This window comes from Pyrgilauda ruficollis, unplaced genomic scaffold (genome assembly GCF_017590135.1).
Source record: "Pyrgilauda ruficollis isolate IOZ18807 unplaced genomic scaffold, ASM1759013v1 scaffold97, whole genome shotgun sequence".
NCBI classification, from domain to species: Eukaryota; Metazoa; Chordata; class Aves; order Passeriformes; family Passeridae; genus Pyrgilauda; species Pyrgilauda ruficollis.
Window position 1 is genome coordinate 2,862,506 of NW_024531821.1, and position 24,102 is coordinate 2,886,607.

The 24,102-nt window shown below is 56.7% G+C and overlaps 1 protein-coding gene across 3 annotated transcripts; it reads right to left on the bottom strand.

Moving 5' to 3' along the window:
• Window positions 1–1,605: 1,605 nt before the first annotated feature.
• On the bottom strand, window positions 1,606–23,693 carry FGF1 (fibroblast growth factor 1). 3 transcript variants are annotated; one of them, XM_041489952.1, is made up of 4 exons: window positions 23,464–23,693; window positions 7,567–7,758; window positions 3,862–3,965; window positions 1,606–3,203 (listed from the first exon to the last, which is right to left on the bottom strand). In XM_041489952.1, exons 2-4 carry the CDS (start codon window positions 7,733–7,735, stop codon window positions 3,009–3,011), a joined length of 468 nt encoding a protein of 155 aa, XP_041345886.1. In that variant the 5' UTR covers window positions 7,736–7,758; window positions 23,464–23,693; the 3' UTR covers window positions 1,606–3,008. The 3 variants fall into 3 exon arrangements, with proteins under 3 accessions (XP_041345886.1, XP_041345885.1, XP_041345884.1); XM_041489951.1 differs by lacking the exon at window positions 23,464–23,693 and adding an exon at window positions 20,610–20,935 and having other exon boundaries at window positions 1,606–3,200; XM_041489950.1 differs by lacking the exon at window positions 23,464–23,693 and adding an exon at window positions 20,610–20,726.
• Between the last annotated feature and the right edge of the window lie 409 nt (window positions 23,694–24,102).

The window sequence follows — 24,102 nt, forward strand, 5'->3', positions numbered from 1 at the left end:
CCTGCGGGCCCAGCTTATTTATTTATTTATTTATTTATTTGTTTGTTTGTTTATTTATATTTATTTCCCTTATTCCTCGGTACCTCCCGAACATCCCGGAGGGGATGCGCGGTTCCCGTGCCAGCCTGCGGGGCTGAGTTTATTTATTTTCCTCATTGCGCGATGCCCCCCGCCCTGCAGCCCGGCCCTGCCCAGCGACCCTCTCACAGCACACTCGGGCTCGCAGCACTTACCGGGAAAGATATTCACGTGTAACGATTTTATTAAACCTTATAATTCTCCTTTTTTTGCCTCTCGCGCTGAGGACGAACACCCCGAGGTGAGCGTGGTTTCTCCGGGCAATGCTGGCTTGTCCCTCTGTCTGAAGCAATTACTGCGGCTCCCCCGGGGATTATTTTCAGACCAGGCGTTGACATTTTTCCCCAGCCGGGTGTCAAGCCGTACCTGCGGGGGCGGTGTCGGGGCAGCAGAAGCCCAACGAGAGAGTGCGCTGGCTTAATGAGGTGTTGCAAGGCAGCACAGCTAAATCCAGCATTGCACGGTCCAGCCTTCCAGTTTAATTAGAAACCTGGATCTCCCGCTCATGCATTAATTCACTTTTTTGACTTGAGCGACAGCTCAGCCTCTCACAGGGAAGGTGACTGCTGTGTTTAAGAAGTGTGGGTGTTGTTGGCTGTCCACATCCCCCTATCTTGCCCAGCTTTGTGCTTGCCATGGGAATATCATGCTGTGTCCACCAGAGCAGCCGAGCCAGGCAGTGGTTGGGTGCCTCTCTGGGCCCAGAGGAGCAGCTGGGACCTGCAGGACCAGCAGAATCCACCTTTCCCCTCTATTTCCTTGCAGATCCCACAGGTGGGAAGGACCTGGCACATGCTCCTTCCCAGCTGTGGCTCCAGCACTCCCATGCCAGCTCCCTGTTTGCCTGGCAGCCCTGGGATAACAGAGATGCTATCAGTGCTGTGCAGCAAGTGCAGAAGTTCAGGAGAGCAGTAATTAGCAGAGCAATTGTAAAGTACAGCAATTAGTGGCTAATTGCTGCTGCAGAAATATGCAAGGCAGCCTTTTTATTCCTTCCTCCATGTGGGGTGGCTGATCAGGTTTGCTGGGAGCAGGGAGCACTGGTGTCTTGTCCCTGTCCTTGAAGGCAGGATAGGACAAGGGGGAAATGCTTTAAGATGAAGGATGGTAGATTCAGATTTGATATTAGACAGAAATTTTTCCCCGTGAGGGTGGTGAGGCCCTGGCTCAGGTTTTCCAGAGGAGCTGGGGATGCTCTGAGTGGAGCATGGCAGCGTGGTGCCCTGCTGATGTTCTCAGCTGGCAGGAGTGGCTCTCGAGCTGCCCTCGAGCTGCTTGGGAGACGTGCATTGTGCCAGCAGTGGAGAAACTCAGCTTCACAGGGGCTTTGGGAGCCACCAAGGGGCCTCAGGGCCGTTTTTAGAGCTCCATTTGGCCAGACACAGAGGCAGCGGGAGGAATCCCTCTGGGAATGGGCATGATGCTCTGCCACCATCGTGCAGCCCCTTGCTGTTGTACATCACACCCTCACACCCATCCTCGCTGGGACAGCCTCAAGGTGCCCTGGAATGACTTATGAACAGCTTGTAGAAGAGACATATTTACTTAATAAATAAATACAAATAACATATGGCAGGTACTAGCATGAAACACACACTGCTGATGTTGTGAGGAGATAAGGTCTGAGGCTGGAGCTCTGCCTAGCTCAGCTTAGCATGCCCGGCTGGCACTTAGCAGGCTGGCCCTGGATAACGGGACTGATGCTGCAGTCTGGCACTGCTCGAGGGCATGTCAGAAGCTACACACCTGGATGGATAAATGCATCAACACACAGTGTCCAGGGAGCTTTGCCTTAGAATGCCTGGGGACACAAAGTGTGCGCTTCTCTGGGAACCGGCGCGACCCTCGGGCACATTTCTGGGTGCCTGGCAGGGCAGGTCCCGTGAGCTGCAGCGTGGTCATGGCACAGGGCACAGGGCTGAGGGTCATGGCACACATGGACACAGGGATGAGGGTCATGGCACACAGGGCACAGGGCTGAGGGTCATGGCACACAGGGCACAGGGCTGAAGGTCATGGCACACATGGACACAGGGATGAGGGTCATGGCACACACAGCTGAGGGTCATGGCACACAGGGCACAGGGCTGAGGGTCATGGCACACATGGACACACGGCTGAGGGTTATGGCACACACAACCAAGGGTCAGGGCACACACAGCCGAGGGTCATGGCACACACAACCAAGGGTCATGGCACACTTGGGCACACAGCTGAGGGTCATGGCACACACGGCACAGGGCTGAGGGTCATGGCACACACGGCACAGGGCTGAGGGTCATGGCACACACAGCTGGGGGTCATGGCACATGTGGGCACATGGCTGAGGGTCATGGCACACAGGGCACATGGCTGAGGGTCATGGCACACATGGACACACGGCTGAGGGTTATGGCACACACAACCAAGGGTCAGGGCACACACAGCCGAGGGTCATGGCACACACAACCAAGGGTCATGGCACACTTGGACACACAGCTGAGGGTCATGGCACACACAGCTGAGGGTTATGGCACACACGGGCACACACAGCTGAGGGTCATGGCACACACAGCTGAGGGTTATGGCACACACGGGCACACACAGCTGAGGGTCATGGCACACACAGCTGAGGGTTATGGCACACACGGGCACACACAGCTGAGGGTCATGGCACACACAACCAAGGGTCATGGCACACATGGGCACACACAGCTGAGGGTCATGGCACACACGGGCACAGGGCTGAGGGCAGGGGGAGATGGGGCCCCGTGGACCTCGGGAGGGCATCAGGGCTCGTCCCCTCATCTCTGCAAAGCTTCGTGCAGAGCAAAGGGGCTCTGTTTGGCTAGATTGGCAAAGCCTTGACCTAAAGCTCGGAGCTCTGATGAGCTCCCAGGAGGCAGCAGCAGTTTGGGGTTTGGGGTCGTCCCTGGGCTCGGGGCCGGGCCTCAGTCGGCCGAGACGGGCAGGGGCAGGAAGAGGATCGCCTTCTGGCCGTAGTGAGTCCGCGGGCCCAGCTTGCTGTTCCCGTTCTTCTTCAGCCCCACAAACCAGTTCTTGTCCGCGTGCATTTTGGAGACGTAGGTGTTGTAATGGTTTTCCTCGAGCCTCTCCAGGAACAGGCACTCCTCACCCAGTAACTGCTGAAAGAGAGCCCGGGGAAGGGACAGTGAGCCAGGGGTGCTCCTGACGTGACCATCCCAGCCCAGCTCTCCCCTCTGAGTCGCCATCCAGACCCACCTCTGAGATTTCCACATCCCATCTCTTATTTAAACTGTGGCGTAGGTGGCCTTGATTTACTCCCCTGGGCCACTGCTGTAGCAAGGTGTCTGTGACCTGGGAATTTTAATTGGCACCGACCAATCAGCCCCGTGCTCCATTAGCTGCTCCTGGCCCTGGCTCCTGCTCTGGCCCTGAGCTGTGTGGTGGCAGCTGCAGGCTCAGAGAGCAGAACCAGAACGGTTTGGGTTGCAAGGGACCTTAAAGACCATCGAGCTCCAGCCCTTTGCCATGGGCAGGGACACCTACACTGGGTGGCAGCTGCTGCTCCAGCTATGAAACACAATATTTATCAAATGTCAGGTAGGAAATACAATATTTGTCAGAGGCAGGGCAGTAAACGGCATTATTTGCTAATTTATTTACGTCCCCCCAAAATAAAGCCAGATGCAGAGTGGCCTTGCAGCTGCCAGAATCACAAACAGAGCCTAATTATTGCCTGTGGTTTGCATTACTGAGCTGTGGGGTGTCTGCAGCCTGCAGCCCTGTCCCTGGCTGATCCCACGGGGTGCTCCCACCTACCGAGCCGTAGAGCAGCCCGTTGGTGTCCATGGCCAGGTACTGCCCCGACTGGGTGCTCTTGATGTGCACCACCCCCACGCTCTCTGCACTCAGCTGGAGCTGGACTGGAGCGAAAATAAAACAACAACAGTGAAAGGAAAGTAGGAAAAGGGGAAAAAAAAGAGCTGCCAGGAAGTTTAGTGGGGTATTTTGTTGAAGTCTGGCTTATAAAGAGTTTATAGGAAACAGTACAGTGTGTAATAAAAGTGTCTCCTTGTACCCTCTTCTTCAAAGAAATCCCACAGCCATCCTTTAGGAACCAAAGACCAATTTTTCCCTTATTTTACATCAAAAGAAGGGCAGCCTTTTGGTTACGATGCTGGAATGGGACACAGGAGATTGGGGTTTTAATTCTGGCTCTAATTTACAAATTTCTCATGTGGTTTGACAAGACACTTAAGGAGTGACATATGAAGAAGTATTTTGAGAGCTAAGCCAGGGATGGGCAGACTGCAGATGCCTGCACTGCAACCCCCTGATCCAAAGCATCCCACCCAGCTGTCTGCTGCAGCTGGATTTATCCAGAGCACGGAGAATGGAGAATGGGGAAATAGAAAAGGCTGTGGCTGCAGGCACAGTGACTTGCAAATTCCAGCTCTTCCCAGTGATCCTTCCCATCTCATAGGCAGCTTCTTTCCCTAAGATTTATAACAGCAATATTTAGGTTGGTTGGAATGAAGTATGAACGGATGTCTCGGCTCCAGCTCCTTCCTTCCTGTTTATATTTAATTTATTTATCCTTATTTAGATGAGGTAAAAGGCAGTGTTACCTCTTGGCCTGGTGGAACACCCATTGCAGTGAAATCTTTGCTCTAATGGTTCACATTCTTCATTTCTGGCATTTCCTGCTCAGTAAATGATAGTTAATTAGGAAGTAGTGTTGTGGGTGCAGGTTTGCAGGAATACTTGGCCCCTGTGCTTGCCTGGTTTAGGCTGGGAATGTGCACTGGGAAAACCCCAGCCCACCTGCATTCCCTGAGGTGCTGCAGACCTGGGACCTGGCCAAGGAGCAGTGCAGGGAGGAAAGAGGGAAATGGGATGAAAATGATGATACTGTTCTAAAAACTGCCCCTGAGAGGGGAGTGAGGGACCCTCCTGCTGCCAATGGGATGCTGAGGTTTTTGGACCACAGGAGGAGGGAGAACAGCGGGTCCAGAGGAGGGAGCTTGTGCACTAAATTCTTTCAGGTTCTCTTCCAGATCTGTGCAGAGATTTCCTTCCACGAAGTAATGGGATGAAAGCGGGAAAATGAGGCTTTTTGTAGAGATGAACATGAGCTTCATCCTGGAGAATCTGCAGTGTCCAGGTAAGATTTCCTTCCATTCCTTAGAATGCCCGTGTAAAGGATGTAGGAAGTGGATCCTGATGTGGGGCTGGACACAAAGGCTTAGAGAGAGTGACTCCTTCTGCTGTTCTTAGAGGTCCTCCCTGATGCTGAGGCCATTTAAGAGAAGAATAAGGATTCTTGATATTTGTCTGGAGCAAAATGCACGTGGGCACAGGCAGTGTGCAGAGACCGGTGCAGCTGGAATGCTGCTGTCCCCACTGACCTCCCAATGAACCCTGGGTGTTCCTGTGCCTTGTCCCTCCCTGGGGCTGGCAGGTGCCTTCCCAGCTGGGTGACAATGTCCCACAGTGCCAGTCATGGTCTGGGCTGCTCCTCTTGCACACCAGGGAATGATGTTGAGTGGCTCCATCACGTCCCAGGGGCAGCACCGTGGGCAGGCACGGGTGCTCAGAGCAGGGTACCTCTCACCAAGGCTGCTCTGCTGGCACACAGCCCTTCCAGGAGTTTCCTCTGTAAATATTAGTATATTCCTATATCCCAGTTTATGAGCTCATTTACAGGAGGTTCCTTTCTGGCAGAGGTTTGCAAACACGCGGCCCCGGGCCAGCAGCCAGGGAGGTGTGAGCGTGCTGGGATGCAGCACTGCCTGCACTCCCTGCCCACGGGCACAGAGCAGCCCTGGGGACCATGACAAGGTGATGGAGCTGCTTTTCCAGAGGGAAAGGGACTGGGCTGTGTGACAGCATCCAGAGGGAAAGGGACTGGGCTGTGTGACAGCATCCACGCTGTGACACAACAGCCTGGGCCAGGGCACAGCAGTGGGCTCCTGGCCTTGGTGGCTCCCCATGCCCCAGGAGATGCCATCTTGATCCTGACCTCTCCTGATTCCAGCAAAACCTCTGGAAAATGCTGCAGAGACACTGCCTGAGCTCATACCACCTCTCCTGGTGTGTCTGTGAGCCCAGTCCTGTCTCTTGCAGATCTCTGGGTCATCACCCAGCCTTTCCAGGGGTTTGAGGGCTACGTGCCGGGTTTATTCCTGCCTGGAGGCTGGAGCTGCACGCTGTGTTTATCCAGCCTCGGGGGGCTCATCTTCATCCATCCCCCAGCACTGCCTCGTGCTGGGGAGACAGTGTTTGTAATTAAAACTCGGCTCTAAACCGCCTGTCAGTAAAACAACAATAGCGAGAGGAAAGGTTAAGTTTGGGGGTGAAGCCACATGTGTGCTTGTGGTTTAAAGAAAATAAAAGTGCTTTTCTTAGCACTTTGTAAGGCTGGCTTGGCTCCTCCCAGTCCTTCCTGCTAACGAGATAGGAGCCTGGCAGGTCCCAGTCCCATTCCAGTAAATGTTCAGGATATGAACCCAGAGGCTGCTGCCAAGAGCCGAGGGGAAGAGCCCAGCCCTGCTGCCCGGGGAGCCCTACAGGAGCTTTGCTGCCTGGCCTGTGCAGCTCTCCTGGACAGCAGGTTAAAACACCCTCTGAAGAGTTTTTGGCAACGCAAGAGCACAAAAAGCATTAAATTCCCAATGATTCCTCGGTGGGACAAGTGTTGGAGTCTGCAGGAGCAGCTCCTCCCAGCAGAGGGGCCAGAGTCCCACGGGCTGGAGCCAGCGGGGTCACTGACTGCAGGGATGGGGAGACCCTGGCCGGGGTGACCTAGGCTGTGGCACACGGATGACAGTGCAGGGACAGCACAAAATGATGCTGTGGGTGGGGTGCCAGGCTGCCCTGAGCCCCCCTGGCAGGGCCAGCCCCCTGTGTGAGCCAGCCCTGCTGTGCCCGTGTCTGCTGTGAGGTGAAGCCAGTGTCAGGTTCAGCTCTGGAGATATCTATGGCTGCACCCCATATCTACACCTGGACAGCACACGTGTCACACCTGCCCTGCTCTGTGCCCCAGCTTTGGGTGTGCCTGGCCCCAGGAGACGTGGCTGGGAGGTGTGCTTGTCCCCTGGAGGTGTGCTTGTCCCCTGGAGGTGTGCTTGTCCCCTGGAGGTGTGCTTGTCCCCTGGAGGTGTGCTTGTCCCCTGGAGGTGTGCTTGTCCCCTGGAGGTGTGCTTGTCCCCTGGAGGTGTGCTTGTCCCCTGGAGGTGTGTTTGGCCCTGGCAGGCGTGTTTGTCCCCTGGGAGGTGTGTCTGGGAGGCGTTTGCCCCTAGGAAGTGTGTTTGTCCCCTGGCAGGTGTGTTTGCCCCCAGCAGGTGTGTTTGTCCCCAGTAGGTGTGTTTGTGAGGTGTGTTTGTCCCCTGGCAGGTGTGTTTGCCCCAGCAGGTGTGTTTGGGAGGTGTGTTTGTCCCCTGGAGGCGCGCTGTCCCACCAGCCCCACCCAGATCCCGTTTCCCCCCCTCCCCACCTCCCATCCCGCTCCCCGTGGGTGCTCACTGTGCTGGTCGCTGCGGTCCCTGGTGCCATCCACGGTGCCGTCGGGCAGGATGCGCAGGAAGTGCCCCCCGTTGCTGCAGTACAGCACTTTGGGTTTCTTGTAGTTGCCCGCGGGCAGGTTGAACTTCTCCGTCAGGGCGCTGAAGGTGGTGATCTCCCCCTCGGCCATCCCGCAGCCTCTCCGGGGCCGGGCTGCAAGGGAGGTGACAGCAGGGTGACACCGAGTGCTGGCACACGCTGCTGCCGCCGGGCTTTAAAGGCAGGCAGGGAAGGAGGGAGGGAGGGAGCCCGGGGGTCCCGGCTGTGATTCACAGCCCGGGGGGATGCTCCCCCAGCGTGGGGGCTGTGTCCTCGCTGGGTGCGGCTGGCCAGGAGGGACTCTGTCCTTTTTAATTTTATCGCAGTGAATTCTGTTTTTGTTCTCCTTTCTATTGACGTGCGGGCTAAAATTACACACTCAGAAAAGCGGTTTGAAAAACAGCCGGTGTCTGATTGGAACCCGCAGGAGGCGGGAAGGGAGCCCAGGTAAAACCCTCTCTCCACTATTATAACTCTCAAACACAATTATGAGCAGGAATTGCAACACCCACTGCATGTCAGGTAGTAAATATTGCTCATCTCTTGGCACTCTGCAGCTCACCTGCCCAGGACACGCGTGGAAAAGGTCAGGACACACGTTAGATGTGGTGGGACATGGGCAGGGGCAGGAGCTTTCACTGCCTGGACTCAGCAGGTTTACCCAGACACTGATCAACAGTGTTTGGAAATGGGAATTTTGAGTCCAGGATATGCCATGAGTCAACCAGCAGCATCTCAGTGCCTAAAGGGGCTCCAGGAAAGGGGCTTTGGTCAAGGATCTGGAGGGACAGGATAAGGGGAATTCCATTGCCAGAGGGCAGGGTTAGATGGGATTTTGGGAAGAAATCCTTCCCTGTGAGGGTGGGCAGGCCCTGGCACAGGGTGCCCAGAGCAGCTGGATCCCTGGCACCCTGGATCCCTGGCAGTGCCCAAGGCCAGGCTGGACACTGGGGCTGGGAGCAAGCTGGTCTAGTGCAAGATCACATTGAAACCTCATTTTGCTGGAGACTGTGGTCACAGTCCCTGTTTAAGCAGATGCTGTGCCAAAACCTGAAGGCATCACAAGACCAATCAAAGAAAGATGCTGTGGATGTTGGAGGCTGGGAAGTGAGAATTGCTGTCACAGAAGTGCCATCACAGGCGTGGCATCAGGAGATGCCACAGGTGAGGGCCAGAGTCCCACGGACATTCCTGGTACAGTCATGCTTTTAGCCTAGAAACTACAGTAAAATCTCCCACAGATTCATTCTGTCTTTCATACACAGAGTTCTGTAGTGCTTGGAGAGAAGTGGATTTATGAACAGAAAAAGACATGGCACAGAATAACTCTAGATACAGGAAGTCACTTTAAATGTCATGTATTCCCACAGCTATACTACGGAAAATATTTTATAGTCACTGTTTGTATGTGTTTATAGATTGTAAAAATGTCTCTTTAGGACTGAGTTGTGCTACTGGTACGTTGGGATGGAGCCAGCACCACACTGTGTGGGTTTGCTGTGGTGCTTGGAGTGCCCTGGGAGATGCAGAGGGTGGCAGCTCTGCAGCACGCACACTCACACACATGTACAGACACACAGAATCTCCAAACACTCGGCTCTAAACTCTTTAGTATTTAAAAAAAATCTGCAAAAGCAGCTGCAAGAAGGGGAAACTACTCCTGGAAATAGATCCCAGATGTAAATTTACCTCCCCAGAGGTAAAATTCTGATTTTCTGAAGGTAAAAAAACCTCTGGAAGTTGGATTGCTGAAAGATGGATCCCTGGAGATGAAGAGTGTGGCTGCTGGTGAGAGCACCCCAGCCACTGCACCAGCTCTGCCTCGAGCACAGACTCCAGCCCAGGCCCTCAGATGGCCCATTTGACACAGACTGGGATTTTGGGAGGTGCTTTCTGGAGTGACAGCCCCCAGCCCCACCTATTGCTGGAGATGCAGCCTCAGAAGCTCTGTGGCTCCTGGTGGTTTCCAGAGCAGGTGGTGCCACATACAGACTCAAAATCTTTGTTTAACGCCATTGTCAGGTGAAATTGTTTCCTAGAGTGCCTGGTCCCTACGTTTATTTTTCTCTCAAGACAGCATCCTGTTTGCGTAGTTGAGTTTGCTTGCCAACTGCCAGCCTGTCCCTGAAGAAAAGCCCCAAGTCACCCAGGGTGGCACACGGGGCTCTGCTCCTCCACTGGGCTTTAATCAACAGCAGCAGCACTGGGTAATTTCCTAGAGCCAAAGCTTTTCTTGAGCCTTTATCTGAGGGTGAAAGGCACCCAGAGGTCTCCTGTGTTGGTGGTGGGTGGTACTGAGAAGCAAATATCCCAGCTCCAAGGGCTCTGAGCAGGATCTGCAGGCAGGAGTGAGGAGCAGGCTGGATTCCAGCACAGTCACCTCAAGGTCTGAGGGCATCTCCAGACAGCTTGAGCAGAGCAGCTCAACTGGAAACAGCTTCTTCATCATCACTGCTTTCCTCTAAGGTTATTTTTGCTATTTTTAGTGCTTGCCAGCTGCCCTGAGTGCCCCAGCAATGCTCAATGAACATTTTCCACTCCCCTTGTCTCCCCGTGCTAAATGCTATCGCTGTTCTTAGACTTTATGGCCATGGAGTTGTTCCTCTACAAACACAGCACTCATGGCCCTAGCATTATGCTTTTGGCAGGAACATGTTAGGTTTTTATGGGAATTAAAAAGCTCGAGTGAGAGAGGGAACCTGAACCAAAGACAACATAAAGGGCCTTATTTCTTTGGGTAGGAGCCCAACAATGCTATTAAATAGCTCAAAGCAGAACAGAAAGCTCTCTCAAATATGCAAAGCTGAGAGACACCACACTCCAGTGGTTAGCTGGAAGAGAAGGGAAATGGAGAAAGGGCAATATTCCAAGAGGAGATGGCTGTAAGGGGCATGGCTGCTGCTGAGCTCTGACCCCGTGGGTCACACCAGGGCTGGATTTGGAGCTGGGTCTGAGCCTGTTTGTCCACGAGCAGCTGTGCTTGTGGCTCCTCTCTCCTCCAGCTCTGTGCACAGCCTTGCTGTGCTGCCTGAGAGAAACCCACAGCGAGGAGGGGTCCCTGGGAGCTGCAGCAGGGCACCTGCTCCAGGACAGCCCCAGCTCCATCCATGGCATGGGGAGCTGAGGGCACCCAGCTCTTCCTCCTGGATGGAGAAATCAGCACCCCGGAGGACCAGAAATCATTTCTGAAGGTAAAAAAAGCCTTAAGAAGCGAGTTAAACCCGAATGTTCGTTTGATCCAGGTCCTGCTGAGCCGTGGGGGCTGCGCTGTGCTGCTCCCTGCAGCTCTGAGGGAGAGGAGCCCAGCTCAGGGCTGCAAGAGCCGTGAAATTCTGAGAAGTTTGGGGTCGCTTCCAAACTTTATCACTGGCCAAACCAGTGGCTTTGATGTGAAATCCCAAACTCTGCGAGCATCTGACTGTGAGCATCGAGGGCTGGTTGTGCTGCCAAGATCAGGCGTGTGAGCTCTGGAATAACAGAGCCACGGGAGGAGGGGGCTCTCTGCTCTCTGCTGTAAAGCTGTGCAGACTTCACTGCACAGCACCTGTCTGCATGACAAAGGTGGTGTTGATGGAAATCTGGGGGTTCCCTAATGGTTTTTTGTATGTCAGAATTGCCAGGAATTTTTGTGGCTTTTTTTTTTTTTTTTTAATGGCTCCTGTGGCACAGATTTAGTGGCCAGCAAAGACTCAACCCAGAGGTAGGCAGCTAAGGTGAGCCTTCTTTCCTTGGGTATGAAATACCTGGCTGCTCCATGGAGGAAAGCACAAGTATCTCAGCTACTGGGTTCAAACCAGATTGGATTGATTCAAATGCATCAAAATTGTCCTTGGCTTTGGACACAATCTTTTGTGTAGGGTTGGAAAGGAATGTTCTGCATGGCCTCTGAGTGGCCACGGTGATGAAAAGTGCAGCTAATCACAATTGTCATTTAGGTGATCAGCTAGAGATCACACAGAGAGCTCCAGAGAGATGAGAAGATGCTAAACCCAGGAGCCTCCTGAGGTTTTGTCCAGCTCTGAGTAATGAGATCAGCGTCTTGTGAACCTGGCTCTGGTGAGTTCAGTGGAAAGACTCCAGTTGGTTTCACTTTGGAAAGTGTTATTTTCTCCATTAAAGCAGAAATGCTGTTTGTTCCAGGGCGTGTGACTCAGCTGGGATCAGACACATCACCTCCTGATGGGCTCCCTTCCCATTCCCACTGCTGCCTGCAGCCACCTGAGCAGAACAGCCACTTCCCAGGCAGTTCAGACACTCCACTTGGGAATGGAGAGCTCTTAGAACAGGTAGAATATTTTTAAGGAATTCAGGCTCTGAATTGCCTTTCCCAGGGGTTCCTGTGGGCTTTGGGGCAATCTGAGATCTACCTGGGCATGTGGAACAAACACCTCTCAGATAAACAGGGATTTTATTCATTGGAAGTTTTAGAGAGCCATTTCATGGGATGGATTTCCTCAGCCAGGAGAGGATTAGAGACCAGGCAGAGGTTTCCTCATGCTCGGTGGGTCTGGGGTTATCATCAGCATGGGCAGCCTGCAAGGGCTGCCTGCCCTCCCGAGGGCTGGCAGTGCAAGGCACAGCTCGAATTCCTTGGACTGCACCTCCTCTCAGGATTTAATAAATGAGTAGGCAAAGCATGTGATAAATATTAATAGATCACTCTGAGTATCAGTGGAATGCACTGGCTCCTTTCTAGGCTTGTTTATGGCCAGGTGATTTTATCTCTAGTGATGTGATTAACTGTTTAATGAAGTATTTATCAGCCAGGTTTTACCCTTTCCAAGTGGAATATGTTGTGTGAAGTGCAACCAAAAGCATAAAAATCAATTCAACTAATGCCTGCTGTCATCATCTCCTGCTGCCCAGCAGAAAACAGCCATTCCACTCAGTCCCCTGGATTTGTGGCAGGTAAATCAGGGGGGCTGTAAAGCTGAAACTTTGGCAGTTCCCTCAGTGGGTGTCACTGATGGCTGATGACCAACACAGCAGCATCACGGCAGGGACAGGGTTATCCCATCCCAGCCCTGTGCCCTCAGGGATGCCCAAGGGGAAGCCCCATCCCTGCCCGGAGCCAGGTGTGGCTTTCCCAGAGCTCTGAGCCCGGGACACCCCAGCTGCTGGGACAGCAACCTGTCACCAGGCTGCTGCTGTCCTGGGGAGGCAGGAAAACCACGGCATCCTCCACTTTCTAATTACCTCCCACCCACGGCCCTTCGCCATCCGGTGATTAAGTTAATTGCAGTTCCAGCCGCAGAGCAGGAGCTCTGCCGGGAAGGCCTCGTCCCTGTGTCCTGTCTGGGCTCGGAGCAGCAGCAGGACACGACCCCAGAGCTCCCGCTGCCTCCGGGGGTCTGAGCACTCCCTGCCAGGGCAAGCCAGGTGTGTGGGACCTGCTGGCTGGGGACAACACCTGGGCAGAGAACCAGCAGAGCTGGGTGCCTGCAGCCAGGGATGGGCTGGAGGATGTGCTGCTCCTCTGGGCTTGGCAGCGGAGCCAACGCAAGCACCCCTCGCTTCCCCGTCCCTCCAGGTCCTGTCTGCCCTTCCCAGGTGCCCTCTCCCTCTCCCAGGCTTGTGCCAAGGCCGGTGGGAAGCATCATCCCCCTGCTCCTGTGCTTTGCTGCCTCCCAGCACGTGGGGCTGGCTGCGAGCAGCCACTGACAGGCGCCACCGGTGCCACCAGCCTCATCCCTGTCACCCGAGGAGGAGGAGGGTGGCTCTGTGCTGCTCAGGGATGATGCACCAGGCACAGGTTTGGGTTTGCCACCTTGGTCATGGCAGGGCTGTGGGTGCCTCTCCTCCCTGGGTCCGCCTGTGCTTGGCTTCCCGGGAAAGGCACCGGGAGGGAGTGGAAACCCTGGGAGAGGCAGCGGATCAGGTGTTGGCTGAAGCGTTTTGTGGTGGTGTGGGAATCCCCTGGGGGCAGGGGGCACTCCGTGTGCCCCTTGGCTCCTTCGGGGGGGCCCTGCAGGGGGGTCCCAGCCCGGTCACACTGCAGTGACCTCTCCACTGTCCCCATGCCCCGCCTGCCACCCCCGCTGTCCGTGCAGGACACTGGGCACAGAGCCAGAGCACAGAGCCTGGCTGTGGCTGTCTGGGCTGGCGCTGCAGGTGTGGCTGCCCCGCACACCCACGGACGGACGGACGGACGGACGGACGGCGCCGAATGACAAAGTCCAGCCCAGGAGTTCCCTCTGTGCTGCGCATCCCAGCTGTGACCTGGCTCTCCTGTTCCACGTGAGCCCTGCAATGCCAGCCCTGTGCTGAGCCCTGCTCAGGAGCCTGTCCCTCTGTCCTGGCACCCTCTGCCAGCCCTCGGTGCCCAGCGCCTCCCAGGCTGTGGCTGATGCTCAGGGCTGGAGCTGGGAGTGAAAAGCAGGAATGCTCACACGGTGTCAGGCTGCCCTTCCTGCAGCTGGCCCTCTGAAGGGTGGCCAAGCCCAGCTGAGGGTTGGCTCCAGCTTCAAAACTGGGATTGGAGTTTGGGCCCAGCCTTGATACCCTGTCCTTCCCCGGGGAGGCAGAGGATGCTGGAATCGAGGGTTTCATCCCCAGGCCAAGTGAAACCCCACATCCATCCTGGTGGTTAACCATCACTAGACGTATCATGGCTCAGAAATCCAACTTCCTCCAGCACAGCCTCGCTCTGGGCTGCTCCAAGGAAAATCACTTGGTTTCTGGGCTCACCGTAAGCTCAGCAGCGATTGGCTGTGAAAATGTGCAGGCAGTTAGTGGTGTTCATCCTGCAATGTTTGTGTAAGGCTATACAGCTGCTCTTTTTAACATCTAAGCGAGCCTGGCTGGAGGAATCCTGTTCTTAATTCTGTTGCCCAATGTCTTATTTTAAATTCAGTCTCTAGTAGCCCTGGATGCCAGCTCCAGCTTTTTTCCTCCAAGCTGCCTGAGTAAGGAGCTTAAGCTGTTGCTCAATAACAGTGCGATAAAAGCTTGAGTTAATAATGGCTATTTCCAGGAAAATCCTCCAATAAATAATTTTCTTATCTGCGTGACTTTGGGACTGGAGAAAACGCCTTCCAGTGAAAAGCAGCAGCATGCAGGAGTGGGCAAGGAGTGTTTCAGATGAAAGATCAGAGCAGGGCAAGCTCAGGGCTGAATCTTGCTAAATGTAGATGAGTGGGTCAGCAAAAAAAACCTGGAATTAGTATGGCTGAGTAGTCACTGGAGTAAACTAAGGAGAGCAGCTGTGCCTCTCCACCTCTTGTGGTCTAGAGGCAGACAGGTCACTGCTGCTCTGTGCTCTTCAGGCACAAATGGGGGAATTCTCGTGGCAGTGGGTGGCTCTGGAGGCCAGGGGCACCTCCGTGTGTCACCCTCAGCTCTGGCCTAGGAAGGAGCCTGAGTCACTCACTGGGACCTGTGGAAGGCACAGCCCTAATTCTGCTCCTGCTGTCCCAGACAGGGGCACAGCCGTGTCCCTGCAGAGCTGGGCACCTCTTTGCTCCTTGCTGTGACAGGTGTGAGCACAGGCTGTGTGACAGCAGCAGGAGCAGGCAGTGCAGCCACGCTGCCCCACGGAAAACAGAGCCTGCCTTGGTTTCCATTACAGAGCCCTCCGAGGGACGGGGATGTGTTTTGGATGCTCTCCTCCCCTTCTCATCTCTGTAAACAGCAAAGCACCACAAAGGGCACAGAGCAGGACACAAGGCTGCAATTTTAACAACCTGCTGAGGCTCAGCCCCTGAGGTTTCACCCACGCTGGCTATTTGCAGCCCCTGAGTGGGCAGTTCAGAGACACCACGGCCTTTGTTGTGCCTGTGTTTCCACAGCTGCTCCGGGGCCAGGCTGGCCCACGGGGATGCAGCCAGGGATCATGGAATCACAGGATGGTCTGGGTTGGAAGGGACCTTAAAACTCATCCAGTGTCACCCCTGCCATGGCAGGGACACCTCCCGCTGTCCCAGGGACACCTTCCCCTGTCCCAGGGACACCTTCCCCTGTCCCAGGGACACCTTCCCCTGTCCCAGGCTGCTCCAGCCCCAATGTCCAGCCTGGCCTTGGCACTGCCAGGGATCCAGGGGCAGCCACAGCTGCTGTGCTCTGATCCTTGTGACAATCAAGACATGAAGATGCCCTGGATTGTCTAAGTGGAAAAAACACCCCACACTAAACCAAAAATGTTGGGACTACCAGGCAGATCAGTTGCTGTGCCCCTGCCCAGCCGGGGGTGCCACAACCAGGACCCCACTGGGTTTTTACCTTTTCCTTGCTCGTGAGCTGCACATTCAGCCCTGCACTGGGATCCCCAGGGAGGCAGTGAGCATCCCCTGTGGTTTGGGGAGGATCACATCCCCAGCAGGGGAGGTGTGAGCTCCACCATCCCCATCTGGAGTCTGGCAGCCAGTAACTCTTCCCATCACGTGGAAGGGACCCTGTTTCTGCAGAATCACAGAACCCAAGAGCTGTTTAGTTTGGAAGCTTTTGTGAACACCCAGCAGCAATGGGAATACTGAGGAAGGGGAAGGGAGGGTGTTTTACTTGGTGTTAAATACTTTATGTCCAAGATTTGACCTTCAATAGAGAATCAAGTATCGAGGGAGATGGAAATGCCAGGGGAAGAAGTGCACATGGGGGTAGTTTTGTGTACAGCACCCACACGTCCTGTGGGGCTGTGCAGCTCTCAGAGAAGTAACCATGGATCTCTCTGGGGAAAACACAGCTGGAGGGGGGGAAAGCAGGGCAGCCTTGGGGTGCCAGTCATGGACAGAGAAAGGCCCTGTGCCAGCTCTGGGGGTTTGGCAATGCATGGAGGGGCCAGGGTGGAACATGTCCTGTGTGGATGGCACAGGGATGCAGGATCTCCCTGTGCCCACGGGGACTGTCCCAGGGAGGGGGGCAGGCAGCAGATGGGTTGTCTGGCACTGAGATCCCTGATCTGCATCATTTCCAGGGCTTTGTGTTGTGCAGAGTCTCTGAGGGATGATGTGGAGTTCATCTGGGGATGCACAGAGCAGGATTTGTCAGGGGGAAGGTCTCCCCCTCCTGTCTGCCCCTGAGCGAGGATGGGAGCAGGAGGGAAACCTCCTCAGGCTCCTGCTCCTGAGCACAGGACAGGAAATCCCAGTGTGCAGCTGGGGGAGCTGCCTGCCTGACCCCCTGGGCTGGGAATGCCTGTGGGACCACCGGGGTGGGCAGCTGTGCCCCTCACAGGGGTCCCTGCCAGCCTGGCTCCTCCTTGTGCATGTGGCACTTGGGGACATGGGTTACTGGTGGCCTTGGCAGTGCCGGGGGAATGGTTGGACTCGGTGATTCCAGAGGGGTTTTCTAAACTAAACAGCTCTTGGGGTCTGTGATTCTGCAGAAACAGGGTCCCTGCACAGGTGAGAGCTGGCAAGGCTGGTCTGCAGGTGGGACAGGCAGCCCTGGAGCTCTGGAAAGGGAAGATCCCAGCTCAAGGCTGACACCCAGGTCTAAATTAAGAGGCAGGAGCAAGGACAGGCTTTGTGAGCACAGCGGGCCGTGAGTCATGGATGAGCTGTGTGTCCAGACTGCTGTGGGCAGTGGGCAAATCCTTGGGAGGATGGCTCAGGGCAGACAGCACCACTCCCAGAAGGAGTCTGAAGGGGACAAAAGGGTTTTAGATGCCATGCCATGAGTCAGTGGTACCTGGGCACAGCCTGTGAACCCTTTCTGCCCTGTCCTCAGGGACAGCTGCCAGCCTTTGATGCTGTGGGCTTGGAATCTGCCTGGGGGATCCCAGCTTGGTCCCTTCCCCAGCAGCCCTCTCAGTCTGCTGCTTTCCCTGGGCAAGGGAGAGAGTCTGGGGGTAGGGAAAGCACAGACAGAAGGGGAAAGGGGTTCTGAGCTCACTCCTGAGGTCAGCAGAATGGGGTTTGTTACCTAATTAAAACTGAGGTCAGGCTTTAAGCTGGACCATGGGTGCACGTTAATGATGCTGTGCTGGGCTTAGTAGAACTTTATTTAGCACTGGCTGTGTATTAGCTGTTCTGGAAGGGAAGTCCTAAATATTGACCTTGGCACTGTCAGAGTCTGTCTCAGCCTTTCTCTGCCACCTTCACCAGATGGAAATGAAGCACTTTTGTTGTTCAAGGTTTTAGAGGGAAAAGCAGGGCCTGTGGCAGACAGTTTTGTCACTGCAGATGCCAGGTGCAGACTGTCCCTGCCTCCTCAGGGCTGGAGGCCAGAGCTGCCTGGAATCCAGGCACGAGCACAAGTGCCATCCCTTGGTGGGCAGTGCCACCTGCCCCGTTAAACACTGACAGATTTTGGGGAATGCAAACCCTGCAAGTCACTGATTGCTGCTGCTCTGCACGGCCCTGGCCCCTGCTTTGGTTCTCCAACAGCTTTAAACCAACAGATTCTGGTGTTGGAAACAAGGGAAGAATTAGGAACTGAACACCGAGTCAGGCACCCTTCAAACAGGGGGGAGGGAGGATTCCTGCAGCAGCAGAGACCGTGACAAAGCCATTGTGTGCCACTGAACTGGTTATCAACAAATCCTTCTGCAAAGACATTTCTAATGCGGGGTTTCTCTTTGAAAGACAGACCCAGCCAGGCCCAGCCCCCACGATAATCCCCAATAGCTCTGCAGGGACAGACAATGCACACAGGATTCCTAAAAATGCCCCGGCTGTGAGTCAGTGCCTGCTGTGCCCAGGAGGGACAAGTGCTGGTACCCAGGGGCAGCCTCGGAGCTCAGGGCAGCCTTCACCTCCCTGGAATATACATTTATTTTCAGGGAATATTTACTAAAAGGGTTTGTAAGATCCAGTGCAAGTGAAAGACTGAAAGAGAAATGGAGGCTAAAGGTGAGAAGGAGTCACAAGGAATTGGAGTCACAAGGCTGGGAGGAAAAAAAGTAAAGGCAGAGGAGTGCAAGAGAAAAAAAAAAGTTCGTCAGAAATAAAAACAAGGACAGAAAAAATAGAGGCTGCAAAAAGGTAGAGGGCCAAGAAAGTGTGGGAGGGGGAAAGAAATGCAGAAGCTGAAAAGGGCAGGAGGCCAAAATAAAGTGGGAGGCCAAAAGAAGAGAGAAAAAAAGTGGAGGGTGAAAAGGGGTGGGAGGCTGAAGAGGCACATGAGACAGAGGGGAAGGCCTGCCCAGAGAGGGGTCTAAAGTTTAATGGGTTCCTCAGGCAGGACAGGGCTCCCTGGTGATAAGGCAGCACAATGTCCAATTGTTCTCCCTGCACACCGGGTCAGGCCAGCTTCCTCCGTGCCTGGAGCTGCAGGAACACACACTCTGGGTTTGGGCTGGACTGTGCCTGCAGGAACACACACTCTGGGTTCGGGCTGGACACAGCTCAGCTCTTCCCCAGCCAGACCCAGAGCTCTGCAAGCCCTCTGGATAAACTTTCCTTCCCAGCTCCACCCCAGCCCAGGGGATGAACTTTTCCTCCCTTGCTCCCTGAATGACTTTGGCCTTCCTCCCACTGCTGAGACCTTGATCTTCCTCCCAGCTGAGGCAGCCCCTGATGCAGCTGGCTCTGGCTCCTTGCCCTTGCTCCCAACCAGCTGAGCCAAAGCCCCACGGTGCCTGGGACCCCAGCATGGTGGGGACAGGGACAGGGAGCTGCTGCTGTCAGGGGGGACAGGGACAGGGATAGGGACAGGGACAGGGACAGGGACAGGGATAGGGACAGGGACAGGGCTAGGGACAGGGACAGGGAGCTGTTGTTCTCAGGGGGGACAGGGACAGGGAGCTGCTGCTGCCCTGTCAGGGGTTTCACCTTTGCTAAATGGCCCGAAGGAGCCAGCAGGCTGCAGGTGCTGGCAAGGGAAGGGGTGGTGGGGACAGGTGGCCCCGGGGCCATGCACAGTCTCAGCCTGACACCTGCACCCCCAGGCGGGGAGATCCGAGCCTGCAGAAATTTGTGTTTGGCATCTCTGGTCTGGCTGAGAGCAGCTCACAGCTCAGAGCATGCTGGTGATGAGGAGTTTTGGCTGTCAGGGCCATCAGGATAATCCCTGTGGTGTTATTTCAGTCATAAATCATGGAATCACCACAGAATGGTTTGGGTTGGAAGGGACCTTAAAGCCCACCCAGTTCCATCCCCTGCCATGGCAGGGACACCTTCCACCATCCCAGGCTGCTTCATCCCCTGTCCAACCTGGCCTTGGGCACTGCCAGGGATGGGGCATCCTTAATCATACTTAATTGCCCAGAGAAGCTGTGGCTTCCCCAAACCATTCTATGGTTCTGTGATTTATTTATTTTGCATCAAAAATGATCCATTTATAGTGCTGTGTCACTGCGACAATTTTCCTTTCTGTTTGTTGTTCTGTCTGATTGGGGTTTTTTTAGTTTGGTTTGTTTTCTTTTTAATGGTCCAAATATTGTGTTTTGCCATTTTAAATATTTGGGGTTTAGTATATTTCTATTCAAATCCTGATCTGGGTTTCTGCTTCTACCCAGAGCTTCAGGTGAATTTGCAGCAATTTGGAGATTGTCATTTGGAATGATGCTCCCATCACTGAGCCACTCCTCCCTCCCAGCATTTGGGGGCACCTGCAGGGTTTTGGGGGGCTTTGTCCCAGCTGGGGGGAGCAGCACGCTGCCACCCTAAAGCTGTCCCTGGGGAAGGGACCTGCTGCCTCGCCCTGCACTTGGGAGCCTCCCTGTGCCCGCTGGCCCTGAGCACGCCGGGGGTCTGGGCAGGGGCAGAGCATCCCGGGGATCCCGGGATCCCAGAGCCTGCAGGGGGAATCCGTGCCCTGGGTGTGTGTGAGCATCCCGCGGGCTCCGTGGGGAAGAGCCTGCGGGGGGAATCCGTGCCCTGGGTGTGTGTGAGCATCTCGCGGGCTCCGTGGGGATGTCAGGGATCCCGTGGGGCTCCGTGGGGATGTCAGGGATCCCGCGGGGCTGTCAGGGATCCTGTGCGACCATCAGGGCATCCCGTGGGGCTCCGTGGGGCCATCAGGGATCCCGCGGGGCTCAGCCCCCTCCTGCCCGGCCCCGCCGCCCTCCCGCCGCCCCCCGCACCTACCGGCGGCTGCGCGGCGCTCCGGCTGCGGCTCCCGGGAGCGCGGGGAGAAGCGGCACGGAGCAGGGCGAGCGGGGATGGTGAGGATGAGGAGGAGCTGCCTCGGGGCGGGGGGGGAAGGGGGAGGCTGATCGCACCCACCCCCACGGCGGGGCCGGGCACGGGCGGCGCAGGGGGCGGCGGCTGCGGCTGACCAAACCCCCCCGGAGGGGATAAAACCCCCCAGGAGACGGAGCAGCATCGGCCCTCCTGCCCCTTCCTGCGGCCCGGGACATTCCTGCGGCTCTGGGTGTCTCGGTGCCCTCCGGGAAGGCGATGAACTCCCTCACCCCAGCCAGCCCCGAGCGCCCCGGGCAGCGGGGAGGGGGTCCCTGCCCTCCCCGGGGGGTTCCTGCCCTCCCCATGGGGGTCTTTGCCATTCTTATGGGGTTCCTGCCCTCCCATGGGGGTCCCTGCCCTCCCCATGGGGTCCCTGCCCTCCCCATGGGGTCCCTGCCCTCCCCATGGGGGTCCCTGCCCTCCCCGGGGGCAGCTGCCGGGAAGGGGCCGGGGCAGCCCCGGGGCCATGCCGGGCACGGCCGCGTTCCGCTGGCACCGGGCGAGCTTGGCCTTAAAAGCCGAAGTGTTCGGGAGCGCTGTCAGGCGGATGAAATGCAGCTCCGTGTCCCCAGGGACGGGCGCTGGAGCCTGGGTGGCCCTGGTGGCCCTGCCCTGGTGGCTGTGCTGGGGCTCTGCCCTGGCTGGGGGCCACTGGTGGGCTCGGGGGGTGCCAGAGTGGACTCGGGGGGTGCCAGGGTGGGCTCTGGGCTCAGGGGGTGGGCGCAGATTGGGGTGCGGCTGTGCGGGGTGCGAGGTCGCTGCAGCAGCACTGATGAAGCAGCACTAATGAAGCAGCACTAATGAAGCACTAATGAAGCACTGACGGAGCCCGAGCGATGATTTCAGCGCTTGGCCGGGCTCCACGAGCCCTTTGATGTGGTGATGTTTGGGCTGCGTTATCTAAAGCTCGCTCAGAACAGGCTTTTAGGCGGCTCACGTGGAGCCAGCGTGTTTGGACAGGCATTCCGGGCTGGAAATGCCCGCAGCCCAGACGTTTGGATAAAACATTCCCGAGCTGGCCGTGGTTACCAGCGCCTGCTGGGGACAGCTCCTGGCCCTCCCCACAGCAGGTGGATTCGGAGCTTGCGGGATATATCAATATACTTTTTGTTTCCCCCTTTATTTTTAAGAATCCCGCCCAAGATTTCATCTTGCTTTTTCAGAAAATAAAAATTAGGTATAGCCAAACATTCCTGAATCAAGCAGAAGAGCAGGCCTGGCTTTGCCTCAGGCTCTCCTGGACTAAAGGCATGGGGGTTGTGAGGATGTGGGGAAGATGATTCCTGAATCAAGCAGAAGAGCAGGCCTGGCTTTGCCTCAGACTCTCCTGGACTAAAGGCATGGGAGTTTGTGAGGATGTGGGGAAGATTAGGAGATGCTGGTCCATTTTCTCACTCCCTGCAGCCCAGCCCTCCCCACTTGCCCGGCCGCCCTCGCCCCCGGTCGTGGCTGGCACTCAGCAGCCCTGCTTTGCAGACGGTGTCCTGCCAAATTTGAGTCCTTTCTGCCTGTCCCCAAGGCCGATGGCTCCGGGATGGAGCCAAGAGCCGGAGCGACGCAGACACAGAGCAAACACGGACTTGGGCAGCGGGATCTGCGCCGGGCTCGGGGGAGAGGAGGCTCTGCCAAAACCCAGGCACCGAGCGTGCTGCATGGCCCCGGGCCCTGCACCGAGAGCCACAGGGATGGGGACACTGCAGGGGTGGGGACACTGCAGGGGACACTGCAGGGGACACTGCAGGGGACACTGCAGGGGACACTGCAGGGGACACTGCAGGGGACACTGCAGGGGACACTGCAGGGGACACTGCAGGGGACACTGCAGGGGACACTGCAGGGGACACTGCAGGGGACACTGCAGGGATGGGGACAGAGTGGAAATGGGGAACGCTGCAGGGGTGGGGACACTGCAGGGGACACTGCAGGGGTGGGGACACTGCAGGGATGGGGACACTGCAGGGGACACTGCAGGGGTGGGGACAGAGTGGAAATGGGGAACGCTGCAGGGGTGGGGCGCATTCAGGGGTGGGGGCACTGCCTTGGCAGCAGCTCTGTCTCCCCCCTGCCCTCCCCAGTCCAGCCCTGCGTGGGCAGTGCCAGCAGCACCTGCAGCAGGTGTCTGTGCTATTTCTCAGCTCTCGGGATGAATTTGATGGGTGCTGCTGCTCCAGCTCCTCTCGTGTCCCTGCCTGTGGTAAGCAGCCTGCTCACCTCACGCCCACCAGTCCCACCAGTAACAGCTCCGGGGCTGTTGGGAAGCACAGTGAGTAATTAACCACAGAGCCCCGAGGAAGCTGCAGGTGCTGCCCTGCCTGGCCCCAGGCATGCAGGCAGTGCCTGTGAGGGCAGCAGAGCCTCAGCCCTGCTGTCCCGGCAGCTCCTCATCCCCCAAACCACGGTCCCACAGCAGAGACCACTCAAGCAAAACTTCCTGCACGTTTAGAGTGAGACTCTCGAGATCCTCCAGTCCTGCTTTGGTTCCATCCCTCCTGAAGTGATGGTCCTGGGGGCACGGCTGTGCCCACAACGAGCTGGAACAGAGCCCCCTCCTGCTCCTGCCAGCTCCCAGAGCCGGGGCAGAGGAAAGGAAACCCCGGCTCTCCTCAGCACCACACACATGGACGAGCTGCTGAGCTCGGCCAGGAGCTCAGGAACCAGGAACGTGCCGCAGACCCTGTGGGAAAGCGCTGCCAAACCCCCGGGAATCAGTGACGCTGTGCCAGGGTGGGAAGCGCAGGATGCTGGAAAAGGCACTCACCTGGGGAGGCTCGAGGTGCGCAGGGCTGGGCGCTGGGGGCGGCTGGGGGGCAGCGATGCTGACCCGCCCGGGGGAGGGCAGGGATGTGCTGGGGTCACCCTGCCCCTCGCTCCACCTCCCGAGCCTGGCAGGGGCACAGCCCGGCCCCTCGCAGCACTCGCGGCTGCCCCCGAGCCGGGAAGGCACCGGGAAGGCGCCGGGTCCCGGCCGGAGCGGCCCCGGGGCTGGCACTGCCGGGCTCCGCAGCCGCGCAGGACGGGGAAGTATGGATGGATTATCCTTCGCCTTGCTATTTTTTTCCTCTCATGTGATCTTGTTTTTGGACGGCTATTTTGGGGCTGGACTCCAGCCCAGGTGAAAGACAAGGATTGAGTCCAGCCTCCCCCTTCCCGGAGGCGCTCCCAGGACCTCTGCCCGCCCGGCGGCGGCTCGGGGACAAACCCTGCCACCAGCCCTGCCACCAGCCCTGCCACCAGCCCTGCCCGCGGCCAGCTGTCCCCGTGCTGCTGCAGAGCCCTTTCTGTGCCCTGCTGCCCCGGGCAGCGCTCGGGGGGCTGATGGAGCACCCCGGCCCGGTCACCGCTCCGTCCCGCGGCCACCCTGCCCTGCGACATCCCCAGGGCTGGCGCTGGCACCGGC

Excerpts from the sequence above, each read along its gene's own strand:
- FGF1 (XM_041489951.1), bottom strand. The coding sequence starts at position 20,847 with ATGCTGCTCCGTCTCCTGGGGGGTTTTATCCCCTCCGGGGGGGTTTGG. Across the intron at positions 3,966-7,566 it reads GGACCGCAGCGACCAGCACA|TCCAGCTCCAGCTGAGTGCA; the intron begins GTGAGCACCCAC and ends TTTTCGCTCCAG. Across the intron at positions 3,201-3,861 it reads ACGGGCTGCTCTACGGCTCG|TTACTGGGTGAGGAGTGCCT; the intron begins GTAGGTGGGAGC and ends CTCTTTCAGCAG.